The sequence below is a fragment of the Emiliania huxleyi genome, assembly GCF_000372725.1.
Source record: "Emiliania huxleyi CCMP1516 unplaced genomic scaffold EMIHUscaffold_1, whole genome shotgun sequence".
Taxonomy (NCBI): Eukaryota; Haptophyta; order Isochrysidales; family Noelaerhabdaceae; genus Emiliania; species Emiliania huxleyi.
Genome location: NW_005202428.1, coordinates 730462 through 748211, shown reverse-complemented (window position 1 = coordinate 748211; position 17750 = coordinate 730462). Strand labels below are relative to the sequence as shown.

The following is a 17750-nucleotide window of genomic DNA, read 5'->3' as shown; positions in this document are numbered from 1 at the left end:
GACCGCTGGTGAGCGCCAGCGGTGAGCGCCAGCGCGCCCCAGGAACGGTGGGGTGCCCTCGACCGCGCGTCCAAGTCACTTGGGCGGACGAGCGAGCGGCACATGGCCTGACAAAGAGAAATCGGAGTCTAGCGACGAGACCGAATCTGACCAGAGGCCGTCGTCTTCAGACGCCGTCCTCAGACGAAGGTGCCTTTCAGAGGTGTCCTTCAGGAGCGTAGCTGACGTCAGTCTGTGCGCGCTCTCTCGCCTCGTCGAAGTTTGGGATTGATTTTGAGGAAGGGGAGTTTCGCTGGAGACGGGATCCTCGCATGGCTCTGCCGTGGCTGCCGTGCTCGCAGCGGCGCCCGCTCGTGGCCCGCATCAGCCCGAAGCCCGCTGCGGCTTCCCGACTCTTCTGGCTGGGCCGCGACTGCCATGTGGAGCGCCGCGCGGCCGCTGCGCATCGCCAGATCGCCATGTTTGTCGGCGTTGGCGCACACTTCGATGCACGCTCCGGAGGCATCCTCGGCCGCACACCCGCTGCACAGATTGCCCGTGGGCCCGAGGCGGTGTGCGACTCGCTGGTGCGCCGGGCGCGGCGCCGTCAGCGCCGCGGCGTGGCTGCTCGCGCTGCCTCGGCGCTGCCCACTCACGGCTCAGCGGGCGGGCAGCACTATCGCTGCTTGTGCGCCAGCCGCGGGCGCTCATCGCCCGACCGCCTCTCTCTGGGGGGGGGGGGGGGGCGGCGAGCGCTCACGTGTGTGTGCGGCTGGACCACTCTCGAGGGCGACGGCGAGGCTGCCGCCACCGCCGCCGCCTCGAGTGCGCGCTGCGCCAGAATCACTTCTCCAGCCGCACCGACGAGGGCGTCGGGTTCGGCGCTCGCGGCAAGGCGCTTGCCCGAAGGGCGAGAGCCTCCTGACCCGTCGCGCCCGCTTTGCGGCGGCGCCGCTGCCCTCGCACGCCGCCGCCGCTGCTGTCTCGCCTCACGCGACGTGCTGTCGGGAATCGCCCGCCGCCGACTACTCTACGGAAACGTGGCGGTCTGCAGTGCGACCCGCCGCTGTGGCGGCAGCGCGCTCCCCTTGTCCCGGCGCCCGGCGAGTGGACCCGGCAACACCTCCGCCGTCGGCGGGGCACGCTCGGCTCGCCCCTGCCGGCGCGTGCTGCCGATCGCGCCGCGACCCAGTCCGCGGCGCCTTCCACTGCCTCGACGGCAGCTCGGCGAGCGGCGTTGGCGCTCGCTCCGGCGCACGCCCTGGTCGCATGCCCGCCCTGTCGGTGTGCCCGAGGCGATGTGCGGCTGAGCTCAGAGCTGTCGCCGTCGCTCACTCACTCACCGGGCGCAGCGCCGCCAGCACCACGGCATGGCCGCTCGCGCGGCCTCTGCGCGCTGCCCACGCGCGGCTCGGCCGGCGGGCGGCACCGTCGCCACTCGCGGGCCAGCCGCGGCCGCTCATTGCCACCCCGTCTCTGTGGAAAGGGTGGCGGGCGCGCGCGTGTGCGCGGGTGCGTGCGGCCGGACGACGGCGAGGCCGCCGCCCCGCAGCCGCTCTGCTTTAAGCGTGCGCCGCGCCGTGGTCCCGCCTCTCCAGCCTCGCCGACGAGGGCGTCGTGCTCAGCGCTCAGCGAGGCGCCTGCCCGAGGAGCGAGAGCCTCCTGGCCCGTCGCGTCCGCTTGCGGCGCCGCCGCCGCCCTCGCATGCCGCCACCGCTGCCGTCTCGTTCTGCGCGACGAAACGCTCGTGTTCACTGCCGCCGACGCGCTTGCGGCGACGCTGCGTTCTGCGGCGCGACCCGCCGCGGTGGCAGCAGCGCGCTCTCCTCGTCCCGCTCCCGGCGAGTGGACCCGGCGCTACCTCTTGCCGTCGGCGTGGCACGCTCGCCTCTCGCTTGGCGACGCGCTGCCGGCCGGGCCGCGGCGCAGTCCGCTGCCTCGTCAGCGGCCCGACGAGCGGTGTTGGTGCTCGCTTCGGCGCGTGCTCTGGAGGCGTGTCCGGCCGCCCGCCCGCCGCACTGCCTGTGCCTGTATGCCCAAGACGATTTGCGGCCGGGCTCCGAGCTGCCGCCGCCGCTGGTGCCCTGGGCGCGGCGCTGCTACCGCGCCATGTCGTGGCTGCTCGCGCTGCCTCTGCGCTGCCTACGCGCGGCTCGGCGGGCGGGCGACACTATCGCCGCTCGTGCACCAGCCGCGGGCGCCCGTCACCACCCCGCCTCTCTGGGGGGGGGCGGCGAGCGCTCGCGTGTGCGTGCGGCTGCGCCACTCTCGAGGGCGCCGTCGGGGCTGCCGCCACCGCCGCCGCTCTACTTAGCACTGCGCCGCGGTTGCCTCTCCGGCCGCGTTGACAGGAGCGTCGCGCTCGATGCCGGCAAGGCGCTTGCCCGGGGGGCAAGCCTCCCACTGGCCCGGCGCTCCCGCTCTGCGGCGGCGCCGCCGCCCTCACACGCCGCCGCCGCCGCCGTCCTGCTCCGCGCGTATTGTTGTCGGGGGCTCGCCCGCCGCCGGCACGCTCTGCGGCGATGTAGCGGTCTACAGCGCGACCCGCCGCTGCGGCGGTAGCGCGTTTTCCTCGTCCCGGCGCCCGGCGAGTGGGCCTGACAGCATCTCCTGCCGTCGGCGGGGCGCGCCTGCCTCTTCCTCTGGCACGCGTGCGGCCGGCCGGGCCACGGCGCAGTCCGCTGCCGCTCGGCGGCCCGACGAGCGGCGTGAAGGGTCACTTTGGCGCACGCTCTGGAGGCGTGCTCGGCCGCGTGCCCGCTGCACTGCCTGTGGGCCCGAGGCGATGTGCGGCTGAGCTCCGAGCTGTCGCCGCCGCTGCGGCGCCGGGCGCGCCGCCGGTACCACCGCGTGGCTGCTCGTGGTGCCCCTGCGCTGCCTATTGTGGTTCGGCAGGCAGGCGACACTGTCGCCGCTCGTGCGCCGGCCGCGGGCACCCGTCGCCGTCCCGTCTCTCCGGGAGGAGGGGGGCGGCGTGCGCTCACGTGTGCGGGCGCCAGACCACTTTCGAGGGCGACTGCGAGGCGGCCGCCCCAGCCGCCGCTCCGCTTTGCACGCGCGCTGCGCTGTGGTCGCCTCTCCAGCCTCGCTGACGAGGGCGTCGCGCTCAGCGCTCGGCAGGGCGCTTGCTGAGGAGCGAGAGCCTCCCAGCCCGTCGCTCACGCCTTGCAGCGCCTCTGCCGCTCTCACACGCCGCCGCCGCTACCGTCTCGCTCCGCGCGACGCGACGCTCGTCTTCGCCCGCCGCCAATATGTACGGCGACGTTGCGGTCTGCAGTGCGATCCGCCGCGCTGACGGCAGTGCGCCTCTCCTCGTCCCGGCGCCCGGCGAGTGGGCCGGGCAGTGCCCCTTACCGTCGGTGGGGCGCGCTCGCCTCCCCCCCTTGGCGACGTGCTGCCGGCCGGGCCGCGGCGCCGTCCGCTGCCGCGGCGGCGGCTCGGCGAGCGGTATTGGGTGCTCGTCTCGGCGCACGCTCTGGAGGCGGTGCCCGGTCGCATGCCCGCTGCACTGCCTGTATGCCCGAGACGGTTTGCGGCCGGGCTCAGAGCTGCCGCCGTCGCTGGTGCACCGGGCGCGGCGCTGCTACCGCGCCGTGGCGTGGCTGCTCGCGCTGCCTCTGCGCTGCCCACGCGCGGCTCGGCGGGCGGGCGGCGCCATCCCCGCTCGTGCACCAGCCGCGGGCGCCCGTCACCACCCCGCCTCTCTGGGGGGGGGCGGCGAGCGCTCGCATGTGCGTGCGGCTGCGCCACTCTCGAGGGCGCCGGCGGGGCCGCCGCCACCGCCGCCGCTCTACTTGAGCGAGCACTGCGCCACGGTCGCCTCCCCGGCCGCGCCGACGAGAGCGTCGCGCCCAATGCTCGGCGAGGAACTTGCCCTGGGCGCAAGCCCCCCGCTGGCCCGGCGCTCCCGCTTTGCGGCGCCTTCGCACGCCGCCGCCGCTGCCGTCTCACTCCGCGCAACGTGCCGCCGGGGCTAGCCCGCCGCCGACATGCTCTGCAGCGATGTGGCGGTCTGCAGTGCTATCCGCCTCGGTGGCAGCACTCTCCCCTCGTCCCGGCGCCCGGCGACTGGACCTGACAGCATCTCCTGCCGTCTGTGGGGCACCCTCGCACCACCCTCTTGGCGACGCGTGCTGCCGGCCGGGCCGCGGCCCAGCCCGCTACGCTCGACGGCGGGTCGGCGAGCGGCGTTGGTGCTCACTTCGGCGCACGCTCTGCCGGTGCCTGTATGCCCGAGGCGATCTGCGGCCGGGCTCAGAGCTGCCGCCGCCGCTAGTACCCCGGCGCGGCGCTGCTACCGCGCCTGTCGTGGCTGCTCGCGCTGCCTCTGCGCTGCCCACGCGTGGCTCAGCGGGCGGGCGACACTATCGCCACTCGTGCACCAGCCGCGGGCGCCCGTCACCACCCCGCCTCTTTGAGGGGGGGGCGGCGAGCGCTCGCGTGTGCGTGCGGCTGCGCCACTCTCGAGGGCGCCGGCGGGGCTGCCGCCACCGCCATCGCTCTACTTGAGCGGGCACTGCGCCGCGGTTGCCTCTCCGGCCGCGCCGACGAGAGCGTCGCCCTCAGTGCCCGGCAAGTCGCTTGCCCGGGGAGCGAGCCTCCCGCTGGCCCGGCGCCCTCCGCTCCGCGGCGCCTTCGCACGCCGCCGCCGCTGCCGTCTCACTCCGCGCAACGTGCCGCCGGGGTTCGCCCGCCGCCGACATGCTCTGCAGCGATGTGGCGGTCTGCAGTGCGATCCGCCTCGGTGGCAGCGCGCTCCCCTCGTCCCGGCGCCCGGCGACTGGACCTGACAGCATCTCCTGCCGTCGGTGGAGCACGCTCGCCCCTCCCCCTTGGCGACGCGTGCTGCCGGCCGGGCCGCGGCCCAGTCCGCTACGCTCGACGGCGGGTCGGCGAGCGGCGTTGGTGCTCACTTCGGCGCACGCTCTGGAGGCGTGCTCGGCTGCACGCCCGCTGCACTGCCTGCGTGCCCGAGGCGATGTGCGGCTGAGCTCAGAGCTGTCGGCGTCGCTCACTCACTCACCGGGCGCAGCGCCGCCAGCACCACGGCGTGGCCGCTCGCGCGGCCTCTGCGCGCTGCCAACACGTGGCTCGGCCGGCGGGCGGCACCATCGCCACTCGCGGGCCAGCCGCGGCCGCTCATTTCCACCCCGTCTCTATGGAAAGGGCGGCGGGCGGCGCGCGCGTGTGTGCGGGTGCGTGCGGCCGGACGACGGCGAGGCCGCTGCCCCGCAGCCGCTCTGCTCTAAGCGTGCGCCGCGCCGTGGTCTCGCCTCTCCAGCCTCGCCGACGAGGGCGTCATGCTCAGTGCTCGGCGAGGCTCCTGCCCGAGGAGCGAGAGCCTCCTGGCCCGTCGCGTCCGCTTGCGGCGCCGCCGCCGCCCTCGCATGCCGCCACCGCTGCCGTCTCGTTCTGCGCGACGAAACGCTCGTGCTCACTGCCGCCGACGCGCTTGCGGCGACGCTGCGTTTTGCGGTGCGATCCGCCGCGGTGGCAGCAGCGCGCTCTCCTCGTCCCGCTCCCGGCGAGTGGACCCGGCGCTACCTCTTGCCGTCGGCGTGGCACGCTCGCCTCTCGCTTGGCGACGCGCTGCCGGCCGGGCCGCGGCGCAGTCCGCTGCCTCGACGGCGGCTCGGCGAGCGGTGCCGATGCTCGCTTCGGCGCGCGCTCTGGAGGCGTGTCCGGCCGCATGCCCGCCGCACTGCCTGTGCCTGTATGCCCGAGGCGATCTGCGGCCGGGCTCCGAGCTGCCGCCGCCGCTGGTGCCCTGGGCGCGGCGCTGCTACCGCGCCATGTCGTGGCTGCTCGCGCTGCCTCTGCGCTGCCCACGCGCGGCTCAGCGGGCGGGCGACACCATCGCCGCCCGTGCGCCAGCCGCGGGCGCCCGTCACCACCCCGCCTCTCTGGGGGGGGGCGGCGAGCGCTCGCGTGTGCGTGCGGCTGCGCCACTCTCGAGGGCGCCGGCGGGGCCGCCGCCACCGCCGCCGCTCTACTTGAGCGGGCACTGCGCCGCGGTCGCCTCCCCGGCCGCGCCGACGAGAGCGTCGCGCCCAATGCTCGGCAAGGAACTTGCCCTGGGCGCAAGCCCCCCGCTGGCCCGGCGCTCCCGCTTTGCGGCGCCTTCGCACGCCGCCGCCGCTGCCGTCTCACTCCGCGCAACGTGCCGCCGGGGCTAGCCCGCCGCCGACGTGCTCTGCAGCGATGTGGCGGTCTGCAGTGCTATCCGCCTCGGTGGCAGCACTCTCCCCTCGTCCCGGCGCCCGGCGACTGGACCTGACAGCATCTCCTGCCGTCGGTGGGGCACCCTCGCCCCGCCCCCTTGGCGACGCGTGCTGCCGGCCGGGCCGGGGCCCAGTCCACTACGCTCGACGGCGGGTCGGCGAGCGGCGTTGATGCTCACTTCGGCGCACGCTCTGGAGGCGTGCTCGGCTGCACGCCCGCTGCACTGCCTGCGTGCCCGAGGCGATGTGCGGCTGAGCTCAGAGCTGTCGCCGTCGCTCACTCACTCACCGGGCGCAGCGGTGGGACATTGCGTCCATCGGGACATTGCGTCCATCGGGACATTGCGTCCATCGGGCCAGCTCGCCTTCGGGTCAGCTGGCCATCGGGACATTGCGTCCATCGGGACAGCTCGCCTTCGGGTCAGCTGGCCATCGGGACATTGCGTCCATCGGGACAGCTCGCCTTCGGGTCAGCTGGCCATCGGGACATTGCGTCCATCGGGACAGCTCGCCTTCGGGTCAGTTGGCCATCGGGACATTGCGTCCATCGGGACAGCTCGCCTTCGGGTCAGCTGGCCATCGGGACATTGCGTCCATCGGGACAGCTCGCCTTCGGGTCAGCTGGCCATCGGGACATTGCGTCCATCGGGACGGCTCGCCTTCGGGTCAGCTGGCCATCGGGACATTGCGTCCATCGGGACAGCTCGCCTTCGGGTCAGCTGGCCATCGGGACATTGCGTCCATTGGGACAGCTCGCCTTCGGGTCAGCTGGCCATCGGGACATTGCGTCCATCGGGACATTGCGTCCATCGGGACATTGCGTCCATCGGGACAGCTCGCCTTCGGGTCAGCTGGCCATCGGGACATTGCGTCCATCGGGACAGCTCGCCTTCGGGTCAGTTGGCCATCGGGACATTGCGTCCATCGGGACAGCTCGCCTTCGGGTCAGTTGGCCATCGGGACATTGCGTCCATCGGGACAGCTCGCCTTCGGGTCAGTTGGCCATCGGGACATTGCGTCCATCGGGACAGCTCGCCTTCGGGTCAGTTGGCCATCGGGACATTGCGTCCATCGGGACAGCTCGCCTTCGGGTCAGTTGGCCATCGGGACATTGCGTCCATCGGGACAGCTCGCCTTCGGGTCAGTTGGCCATCGGGACATTGCGTCCATCGGGACAGCTCGCCTTCGGGTCAGCTGGCCATCGGGACATTGCGTCCATTGGGACAGCTCGCCTTCGGGTCAGCTGGCCATCGGGACATTGCGTCCATCGGGACATTGCGTCCATCGGGACATTGCGTCCATCGGGACAGCTCGCCTTCGGGTCAGCTGGCCATCGGGACATTGCGTCCATCGGGACAGCTCGCCTTCGGGTCAGTTGGCCATCGGGACATTGCGTCCATCGGGACAGCTCGCCTTCGGGTCAGTTGGCCATCGGGACATTGCGTCCATCGGGACAGCTCGCCTTCGGGTCAGTTGGCCATCGGGACATTGCGTCCATCGGGACAGCTCGCCTTCGGGTCAGTTGGCCATCGGGACATTGCGTCCATCGGGACAGCTCGCCTTCGGGTCAGTTGGCCATCGGGACATTGCGTCCATCGGGACAGCTCGCCTTCGGGTCAGTTGGCCATCGGGACATTGCGTCCATCGGGACAGCTCGCCTTCGGGTCAGTTGGCCATCGGGACATTGCGTCCATCGGGACAGCTCGCCTTCGGGTCAGTTGGCCATCGGGACATTGCGTCCATCGGGACATTGCGTCCATCGGGACATTGCGTCCATCGGGCCAGCTCGCCTTCGGGCCAGCTGGCCATCGGGCCAGCTCGCCTTCGGGTCAGCTGGCCATCGGGCCAGCTCGCCTTTCCTCGTCCCGGCGCCCGGCGAGTGGGCCTGGCAGTACCCCTTACCGTCGGTGGGGCGCGCTCGCCTCCCCCCCTTGGCGACATGCTGCCGGCCGGGCCGCGGCGCCGTCCGCTGCCGCGGCGGCGGCTCGGCGAGCGGTATTGGGTGCTCGTCTCGGCGCACGCTCTGGAGGCGGTGCCCGGCCGCATGCCCGCTGCACTGCCTGTATGCCCGAGGCGATTTGCGGCCGGGCTCAAAGCTGCCGCCGCCGCTGGTGCGCCGGGCGCGGCGCTGCTACCGCACCATGTCGTGGCTGCTCGCGCTGCCCCTGCGCTGCCCACGCGCGGCTCGGCGGGCGGGCAACACCATCGCCGCTCGTGCACCAGCCGCGGGCGCCCGTCACCACCCCGCCTCTTTGAGGGGGGGGGCGGCGAGCGCTCGCGTGTGTGTGCGGCTGGGCCACTCTCGAGGGCGCCGGCGGGGCTGCCGCCACCGCCATCGACGGCGGCTCGACGAGCGGTGTTGGTGCTCGCTTCGGCGCGCGCTCTGAAGGCGTGTTCGACCGCGTGCCCGCTGCACTACCTGTATGCCCGAGGCGGATCGCAGTCCTGGCAGTCGCCGTCGCAGTTCTCGCAGTTCTGTCAGTCGCCGTCGCAGCCAAGCCATGCGGTCTGCTTGCGATTACCTTGGAGCAAATGGATGGACCACCCGCCCACCCTGTCAACATCATGTGGGAGGAACGTTGATACGTTGATGGCGCCAGCGCCTGCTGTTGACAAGTGGGGAGCAGACGGCTTCATCGCGAAGCTGCCCCCAGCAGGCGTCTTGACGGGTATCAAAATTCTTCCCTACGAAAGAGGCCAACGGACCCGAGAAGGTAATTTCTCGCAGCTGCGAGACAAGTTTTCTCGGAGCGACAGCCTCAAAGACAAAAGGGTGGATGGGTGGGGGGTGACCGCTGGTGAGCGCCAGCGGTGAGCGCCAGCGCGCCCCAGGAACGGTGGGGTGCCCTCGACCGCGCGTCCAAGTCACTTGGGCGGACGAGCGAGCGGCACATGGCCTGACAAAGAGAAATCGGAGTCTAGCGACGAGACCGAATCTGACCAGAGGCCGTCGTCTTCAGACGCCGTCCTCAGACGAAGGTGCCTTTCAGAGGTGTCCTTCAGGAGCGTAGCTGACGTCAGTCTGTGCGCGCTCTCTCGCCTCGTCGAACCCACCACCATCCCCTTTCTCCTCCTATCTGTCTTGTGTGTGCCTTGCTGGGGGGAGCAGACGGCTTCATCGCGAAGCTGCCCCCAGCAGGCGTCTTGACGGGTATCAAAATTCTTCCCTACGAAAGAGGCCAACGGACCCGAGAAGGTTGTCCGATAAAAAGAATGAGCGCGCTTGGGAGGTCCGTTTTATTCATTTATGTATCATGTGCATGTCTAGCCACCCAGGCCGCGCACGATGCGGTGCTGCCCATCCGCCGTCCAACCTTCGACGCCGAAAGGCGCTCGGAGGCAGTGACGCTGGACCAGATCCTGGAATGCCGCCGCGGTGTATCGCGCTGCCTGCGCGCAGACGCGCCTGTCGTGCTCCTTGCGTGCGAGCTTGTAGAGCTGGTAGGGCAGCCACTGCGCCGGGCTGTCGTTGTTCGGGTCGTTGAGCAGGCGCTGCACGCTGAGGAGGATCTCGGCAACGGTGAAGGACGGGTGCCATCCGCTCTCGTGGACGGGTGTCAGCGTGGACAGGCAGACTTTGCCAGAGGGGTACACGTTGTTGTGCATGAACCCATTGCCGTGGCAATCCCGCTGGGCTGTGGGGAGGGCCAGCACCTTTGCACTCTTGGTCAGTGGCCTCTGCAGCAGGCTGGGCCCTTCGCGTGCGGGGAAGTGGCAATCGGGTGGCTTGGTCGGGTAGCCTCCCAAGTCGACGAGGAGCGGAAAGCAGCCGCCGGCCCAGTCGGTGCCCGGAGGCCCAGGGATCTGACAAAGCAGCCGGCGCATGCTGCCATCTGCCATGGGCCCGGAGTTAAATCCGGCATCCCGCATGTCAGCATCCGGCTTGACGATTTTGACGCGGAAGTCCGGCCCCGGCGGGTGCCGTGCACAATCGCGGTAGGCGGAGAGGCAGTGCTCCTCGAGGCGTCGCTTCTCGTGTTCCTTGTGTATGTTGGCGATCGACTCCTGCAGCGTGGTGATCTCGGCCTGCCAGTGCTCATCCCGCTCCTTGAGCATTCGGCTGCACACCACGTGGGCGCACGCCTGCTCGTGCGCCTCGCGCTCCGCTGCGGTTCCGCGCCACGTGCAAGCCGCCGCGCTGCAGGTGTCGGGACGCTGCGGGCAGCGCTCGACGTGCCCCGCAATTTCGCCACGAGTCATTGGTGCATTGCAGTGCGGGCATGCACTCGACTGGGCAGCGATGGACTGCTCGGCGAGGAGGCAGCGGATAGGCTCGTCTGGCAGCACGACACGGCACTGCGGGCACTTGTTGGAGTTTTGACGATGTGTGACCAGACAGCCCGCGCAGAACAGGTGGCCGTTGCGACACTGGTGCACCTGCTCATCGGGAACGGAGAGGCAGATACCGCAGTTGAACGGCGTCGTCTGCGCGCGACGCGACGACATCTCGCCCCACACCACGAATCTCTCTCACTAGGCACGGGACTGGCGCGCGCACTGCCCCGCAAGGCGCGCGATACAAACGGTATCTAGACATACCACGAAAAAGAATTTAAACAAAAGAACTCTCTCTCACAGCAGACAGGCTCGACACAGGTGCGAACTGGCGCGTGCTAGTACTATCACCGGCACACCACCGGAGCCACGAAAATTTAACCACTTTTTACAACCTCGTCCGTCCATCCCTAAAACGAGCACCTTTGAACGTGTGGGCGGCAGCTGTCTGTTTACAGGCGCTGGCCGCCCGCGCGCGCGCCGGACCGGCTCCGGCACGTCCGGCGCTGGGTGGCGCGCGTCCACACTGCGCGTCGCGCAAAAGGCGAGCGCTCGCCGCCGCTACGGCGGCGGCGGCGGCCGACGGCCGACGGCCGACGGCCGACGGCCGACGGCCGACGGCAGACGGCATACGGCCTAGGGCTCGGCTGGGCGCGCACGCGCACGCGCGCGCGTCGCGCGCCACGCGTCGCTCCGCGAGGGCGCGCGCCAACCGCGATTCGAACCGGGGCCAAAAGGCGCCTGGAGCGACCACGGTCCGGTCGCGCCACCGCGGCTGCGGGGCTGAAAGAGCAGGCCGGCTGCGGCTCCTGATGTACCTCCGCTTTTGGGTGGCGGTCGCGCGCTGCCGACGGCGCTCGCCGGCGCTACGGCGCTCGCGGCGCGCTCGTGGCGTTCAGGGCGGCTCGCACACGCACACGCACACGCACACGCACACGCACATTGCGCGCCCGAGCTTCGTGAGTCTGCCTGCCGATTTGGCGGCGGCAGCGGCGCGTTTCATCGACGACAAGACTTTAGATGAGGAGTCCACCGAGCTAGTCGCGAGGCGCATCCAGCAGGAGGCGCGCCAACGTGGCGGATTATATTCGCAGTTCCCTGCATACCGAATCCAGGTAGCAAACGGCACTATGTTCGCCCTCATGGTCGTGCCCTGCGGGAGGCGGGTCGGTGACTTACGCAGCTTGCACCTGCTGCGCCAGCTGCTCGAGCTTCACGAGATCGCTCCGCTGCCGGAGGTGGACTTTGTCTTTGCCACGGGAGATCACGCACGCATCCCGCTCGAGTTGGCGCGGCCCGACGGGGGCTGCCTCCCCGTCTTTAGCCACGCCTACGAGGGCACGCCGCCGCGGTGCCAGAACATCCCGCTCCCAGACTACTCCTTCGACCCGGTGGGGTTCGCCTCGCGGTGGACCGAACACTGGGAAGTTATGAGGGTGCGCATGCTCGCCGCGGCGACAGCCAATCCGTGGACGGGGCGCATGGACACAGCGCTGTTCGCCGGGACCCTCTGGGAGGGAAGCAGGCAACAGGGCAAATCGCTCGCCTCCGACCCTCACCTCGGCCTCAACTTCAGTATGCGCAAGTGGGGCCAGCGCGGCGGCACCGTCCCGCTCGAGGAGCACTGCAGGCACAAGTATCTGGTGCACTTTCTCGGCCTCGCCAACGGCGCCGCCGATACTCACCCACCCACCACGCCCGCCAGCTTGCACTCTCCAAGTGTTTGGGCCTTGCGGTCCTCAGGCTACTCCAACCGGCTCAAGTACCTCCTGCTCTGCGGCTCCACAGTCATCTACGTGGGCATCGGCGCTGCAAAGGCGATCCCGCACGAGTTCTACGAGGCGATCCTCACCCCGGGCACCCACTTTGCCTACGCGGAAACCGCGTCCGACCTGCCTGCGGTGATGGCGCGCCTCCGCTCGGACGAAGCGCTCGCGCGAAGGATTGCGCAGACTGGGCAAGCGGCGATGCGGCGGCTGGACTGGGCCACGGTGAAGGGCTACACTCGCTACGTCCTGAACGTTATGTCGAGCCGGCAGCGAGCGCGAACCGGGCCCGCCAGCGGTATGAACCGCATCGGCAGCTTGAGTGACCTTGAGTCGTTCACTCGCCTCGATTCCTAGCGCAAGTCGCCGCGCAGAGCATTTAATTGCGCCCGACTCTCTTACTTCACAGATAGGTTGATAAGAAACAAGCGAAGCTCACAGTACACAGAGATACCTATAGCGTTTTAAGGAACAAGGATTGTGGTGCTAGCAGTCTCCCAGTTTGACCTCTCGCGTCTCGGGGCCGTCTGCCTCTCTCCCTAGTCTCTCGTCGTAGTCCCTCGTCAACTCAGACGCAGAGAAACGGACCAAGCACCGGATGCGAGGGTCGGTCGGCTCCTAACTAATTGTATATAGTAGCGATCTGCCTGCGTGCGTATGAGCTCACTAGCTAGAGCTCACACTAGAGGCCGTCGTCGCATTTCCATTTGCCTTCCTGGGAAAAGACTTTTTCTCTCTTCGCCCTGTTTTTGCGTGAGAAACGGAAGAAAGGAATTTTGCCTCCAAAATAATGCATCGTAAGTAAAATCGCACGGCGGCGGGGGGCTCGACGCGAGAGAGTCGTGCTCAGGTCATGTTGAGCCCGGTCGTCAACAACGCGGTCGAGCACATTACAAATGCTGCAGCAAAAGCGATGCCAGAAAACCCGTCGGTGTTGATACCACTCATCGTCCCAGCACTGATTGTCGTCTGGCTGATACTCGACCCCGATTGCTCGGACGGCACCCTAAACCTTGTGCTGCTCAAGCTTCTCTTCGCCACGTCGGCCTCGCTGATGATTGGTTGCCACGCCGGCCTCTACTTCCGGATCGCACGGCTGAGCGACGCTGAAATGGTGACGCTCCCGTCCGGCGACACGGTGACGGCCGCCGAGCACGACCGCCGCGAGTGGTTTAAGCTGCTCCAGCAGGCGGCGGTGGGCATACCAATGACCTTGATGATTGGCTTCAGTTGGAAGGCCTCGATCGCGCCATTTGTGCAATCCTTCCACCTGCCCATCAACATGCTGACGCACAACCTCTGCAAAGTCCACCTGATGGGCGAGGAGCCAGTTGGGAAGCTGGCCCGGCCGTGGAAGGTGCCGCTATCGCCATTCGCTGAGTACATGACCTCAAAGTTTGGCACGCAGAGCGGCGAGTCAACAAACGAGGCAACGCCCACCGCAGGAGGGAAGAAGGAGAGGAGCGGGTCGAGCAAGAAGGGGAGGTGAGTGAGTCGCGGGTGACAAAGCCGACCCTTTTCCAGATTTTTCCTGGCTCACACAAGCTAAAGATGTTCACGGGCCCTCACACGGAGCCCCGGGCACTCTTTAAGCTGTACTCGTTAGGGTGCCCACAGGACCTAAAAGAAAATACCTTTCCGACTCAAAAATGTACGTAAGAGCTACATACACCATATGTGGGGTGCAGCGCCGTGTAGTAACAGTAATATAAATAGAGTATGGAGAGACCGACCCAGGTCGCAGTTCTCTTGCTCCAAGCCGGCTTGCGCTTCGGCGGTTGGTGGTGCACTAACCTCCGAGAAACCCCCATAAGGTCGCTCCTCATCGCAAACCCCGTCAGCAGTCCTCCTCCGGGAATGTACGTAAGAGCTACATACACACCACCGGCGCAGGGCTACGTCAAGTCACAGCGTGGCCACTACCATGATGGGATCTTCACCAAACGAAACGCAAGTTCAACCTGCTTCTCCACGAGACATTCGGCGGCGGCTTCTCGCCGCCTGCAGTTGCAAAGATCAACCGCCTTGCGCGCAAGGCTCAACGCTCGGGCGTTGACCGCACCGCGTAGCCTCCCCACTCCCGCCTCTCATTTGTGTGTCACACCACGCTGAACGCATGCATCTCCATCGCTTCGGTGAGGGGGGTGAACCGCGCCATCCTCGATCGCCGTGCAAAGCTCGCTTCCGAGCTCTCACGCCGCGCGTAGGGCCCTTCTAGGGGCCTAGTCCCTAAGAACACAACCCCCTCTCCCTTTTCTCCCAGTTGTAAGCTAAAATACACTGAGAGAGGGACGCACCAGGCAAATCTGATTCGGTCAAGGATGGCACTAGAGCTCTAACCAACCTTTCAGCCACTTTCTCAGCCGCCGCGCCGTTGGATTCTTTACTTTTCTTTTGAGCTAGACTTCGAGCAATAACTTTTCTTTTACCTGGTACGCGTCGAAACGCGCAAGGAACTCTCCGGCGGAAGGAGCGACGTAGTCACGACGGCTCGCTCGTTCCGACGGCCGCCTAATGGCCCGAACAGTACGTCGATGAAACAGTGCGCATCGAAAGTTGGAACTCGCACGTCCGAAAGTCCCGGGGCGGGGGCCCCCCATGCTCGCCACCTGTGCAGCACAGCTCCACATGCCCCCCATGCTCGCCACCTGTGCAGCACAGCTCCACATGGACCGCACCATTGTGCATCACCTCCTTGCGACAGAGCTTCAGAATCTCGAGGCCGAGCTTGCACGCTGTACTGGAATGGGCCAAACTGCGGTCGAATGCCACGCGATCGAGGCGGCTATCCAGATTTTGCAGTGCGAGGCAGCGGCGTCTGAGTCAAAGGTGACTGATCTGCTGCAGACGGCGCAGCTACAGGTGGCAACAATCCTGCAGAGCAGCGAATCCGTCCAGAGGGCGCGGGACGAGCAGATAGCCGCGCTGGAACGGGAGCTGAGAGATTTCAACGTGCGAGGCCCGAAGAGCCCGTGCCACCCTACCCGTGCGTCGCAGCCGGCCTCCAACATGCATACCACACGTCCCGGATGCGCCCGTGCTTCCTCAGTGGCGTTTGGCACTTCACCAGCAATGGATCGCGCACGTCGAATCCCGCCGCGCCTCTGCTACCGAGTTCCGCCGAAGAAAGAGCAGAGGGCGACTCCGCCTCGGCCCGCCCGCCTCGGCCCGCCCTCGCAGGGGGGTGGCGAGTCCTTGTGTTACTGCGCCGAGGTCGTACCCAGAATGGTACCAGCCTCGTTGGATGGCGACGGCCGCAATCTCACGACGAGCAGCCGTCGAAGTCGAGGGATGAGCCCTGCGCGAGGAGGCGGGCCGCACCGCCGCATCGGCGCGAGACTGGAGCAACGCGAAGGACGGAGCGTTCGCGCTTCACACTAGTTCCCTGCTCGGCGTCGCGATCGGCCGGTTCTGACTCCTGTTCCCCCCTCCAGCACAGCACTGAGCACTCCGTCTCGCCCTCTCGCGTCTCGGCCTGGACGCGCACACAGGTCGTCGCACAGTGCCTCACAGGACACAGCCCAGCCCCTTGGAGTGTGAAGACTTCGTAGCCCTCCGGTCTACTAAGTACTATGAAGATCCGCAGGACTGGAGCGAAAAAAAGCAAGCGAGTGCTCACAGCCTGTGTGAGAGATTCCATCGTGAGAGACGCGGCCGTCCCGATCGACTCATCTGTCATCTCGAGATGTCATAAAAAGCCGTATGTGCTAATGTGAGATGAGCAGATGACCTGTCCTGTGTGTGTTATGGTGACAAGTTGTCCCGTGCCCGATAAAAAGGGAAGGGCTCAACAAGCGACGATCAATACACTCAAATCATCTTAATAAATAAATACACTCTCAACGAAAAAATCAGACCCTCCTGCTGAAAACAATCGAGAGTCATCGCGCCCCTCCCGCAGTCCCGCTCCACCTCTCAAGAGGCCCCGCCCGCCTGTCCACCGGGCGGGCTCACGCGAGTCGGAGCCGCCGTATGCGCTGCCCCCGAGCCCCGACCTCCACGTAGTGGACCCCGTGCGCCGTTGCTGGCCGCTCGAAGGACTCGGTCCGCATCGCCTTGTCCGGGTCACTCTCGAAGTTGCGGTCCAGAGTCTCGGCGAGGTGATCGACCAAGCGCGGCCAGGCGGTGGTGAGCCGGCGGCGGAAGTAGCCGAAGCCGGGCAGCCGCACTTGGGCCACGAGCGCCACCACGGTGACGAGCAGCGCAGAACGGAGCAGCCGCAGTACGCGGAGGGGCGCCGTCGACAGCCCGAGCCAGACCTGCGAGGCGAGCTCGCGCTCGAGCGCGCGGAGCGACGCCCAGATGGTGGGCGCGCGCGGTGCGCCGTCGGGCAGCTCCGGCGCCCGCGCGCTGTGCCACCGCGAGCTGTGCCACGGGTGCCAGCTCGGCAACTCGGACCTCGCCCAGAGGTCGATGGCCCAAGTGATGATGGGCGCGCGCTCCTGTGTCCGCTCGGGCAGGCTGAGCGGGTCCTTCTCGAAGGCGCGCGCCAGCCGCTTCCACTCGACGGCGAGGATGGAGCCGACAGCGCGCAGGTGCGGCTTCGGCGAGCCCTTGAGCTCGTCGGTGATAACCTCTGGCGAGACGGCATTCAGGCTGGTGGCAGCACCGGTGACCGCAACGCCCGCGAGCGACGCTTGAGTGGCAGCAACCGCGCTGCTCGGGGTCGTCAGCGACTGCACGAGAGCGGGAGCGGAAGCGCTGGCGACGTGCCCTGCCCCGTGCAGCAAGGCGGCCAGCTTGGCCCCGGCGGCGGCGGCCGCCGCCGCGGGGAGGAGGGCGGCAGCGGGGGCACAGAGCGCGAGCGCGAGGAGCAGGCGCAGCCGCGGGGAGAGCCTGCTGCTCGGAGGCATGCTGGCTCGTTCACCGACGGGGCGGGCGACGGCTCCGCTCCCAAAGCTCCAGGATGCGCTGCACTGCCGCGAAGAGTCCGAAGATGCTCGCAATGAATGTGAATGCGATCGAGAATCGGGGCACCAGCAGCGAGGCTACGCAAGATATCGCGCACCGCGCCCTTGCTTTTGTGTTTTGAGAGCGCCTTGGCACGCAATGGAGGCGCCCAGAGTGCTGAACTCCGAAACCGAACGAACCGCGAGTTCACCCGCGAACGCGAACCAGTTCATGAACCAGTTCGCCAGTTCGCCCGCGAACGTCAAAGGCTGAGGTACGGCGATATAAAAAAATAGCGCCTTTCACGCACATAGTTCCAGCGCGGTGCCTCTCCGAGCTGCGACCCAGGAAGCGGCCCTCTCCGCCTCCGGGGACCCACGCCCGCGCGCCTCCTCATAGCTGCGCCGCGTCGCCGCCGAGCAGCTCGAGCAGCAGCTTGTCGTCGATCGGCTCCACCTGCTCGCAACCACAGGCGTCACCCCGCGGGCTGAGAGTCGTGCCTGTGTGCCTGTGTGCCTGTGTGTCTGCGCGTCGCTCCAATTGTGTGGCCGCCTCACCGCCTCGCTAGCCGCCTCTCCAGCGCCCGTGTCCAGTCGTTGGCTGCGTGATCCCCCCCCCC

At 68.2% G+C, this 17750-nt stretch overlaps 5 protein-coding genes across 5 annotated transcripts in view; 2 read left to right on the top strand and 3 right to left on the bottom strand.

Moving 5' to 3' along the window:
- Positions 1-5177: 5177 nt before the first annotated feature.
- On the bottom strand, positions 5178-6478 carry EMIHUDRAFT_431729 (hypothetical protein). Its single transcript, XM_005793987.1, has one exon. It carries the CDS (start codon positions 5668-5670, stop codon positions 5284-5286), a length of 387 nt encoding a protein of 128 aa, XP_005794044.1. The 5' UTR covers positions 5671-6478; the 3' UTR covers positions 5178-5283.
- Positions 6479-7195: 717 nt separating this feature from the next.
- Positions 7196-9372, top strand: EMIHUDRAFT_349148 (hypothetical protein; the record flags this gene model as incomplete). The annotated part of the gene is made up of 2 exons (XM_005793986.1): positions 7196-8736; positions 8978-9372. A coding segment is annotated over one exon (609 nt), but the record flags the coding sequence as incomplete, so codon positions are not given.
- A 200-nt stretch (positions 9373-9572) lies between these two features.
- On the bottom strand, positions 9573-10010 carry EMIHUDRAFT_58290 (hypothetical protein; the record flags this gene model as incomplete). The annotated part of the gene is made up of 1 exon (XM_005793985.1): positions 9573-10010. A coding segment is annotated over one exon (438 nt), but the record flags the coding sequence as incomplete, so codon positions are not given.
- Positions 10011-11861: 1851 nt separating this feature from the next.
- Positions 11862-13730, top strand: EMIHUDRAFT_460940 (hypothetical protein; the record flags this gene model as incomplete). Its single annotated transcript, XM_005793984.1, has 3 exons — positions 11862-12143; positions 12219-12466; positions 13092-13730. The coding sequence occupies exons 1-3, from the start codon at positions 11906-11908 to the stop codon at positions 13728-13730; spliced, it is 1125 nt and encodes a 374-aa protein (XP_005794041.1). The 5' UTR covers positions 11862-11905.
- A 2461-nt stretch (positions 13731-16191) lies between these two features.
- The window catches only part of EMIHUDRAFT_94856 (hypothetical protein), a gene marked incomplete at both ends in the record, with an annotated part of 2853 nt that continues 1294 nt past the window's right edge, over positions 16192-17750 (bottom strand). Inside the window, one exon of the mRNA XM_005793983.1 lies at positions 16192-16917. Within this exon, the coding sequence (XP_005794040.1) occupies positions 16192-16917 (726 nt within the window). The remainder of the gene's footprint in view (positions 16918-17750) is intronic.

What these genes read in the sequence shown, in the direction of transcription:
- EMIHUDRAFT_431729 (XM_005793987.1), bottom strand. Translation starts at nt 5,670, where the DNA reads ATGCGGCCGGACACGCCTCCAGAGCGCGCGCCGAAGCGAGCATCGGCA.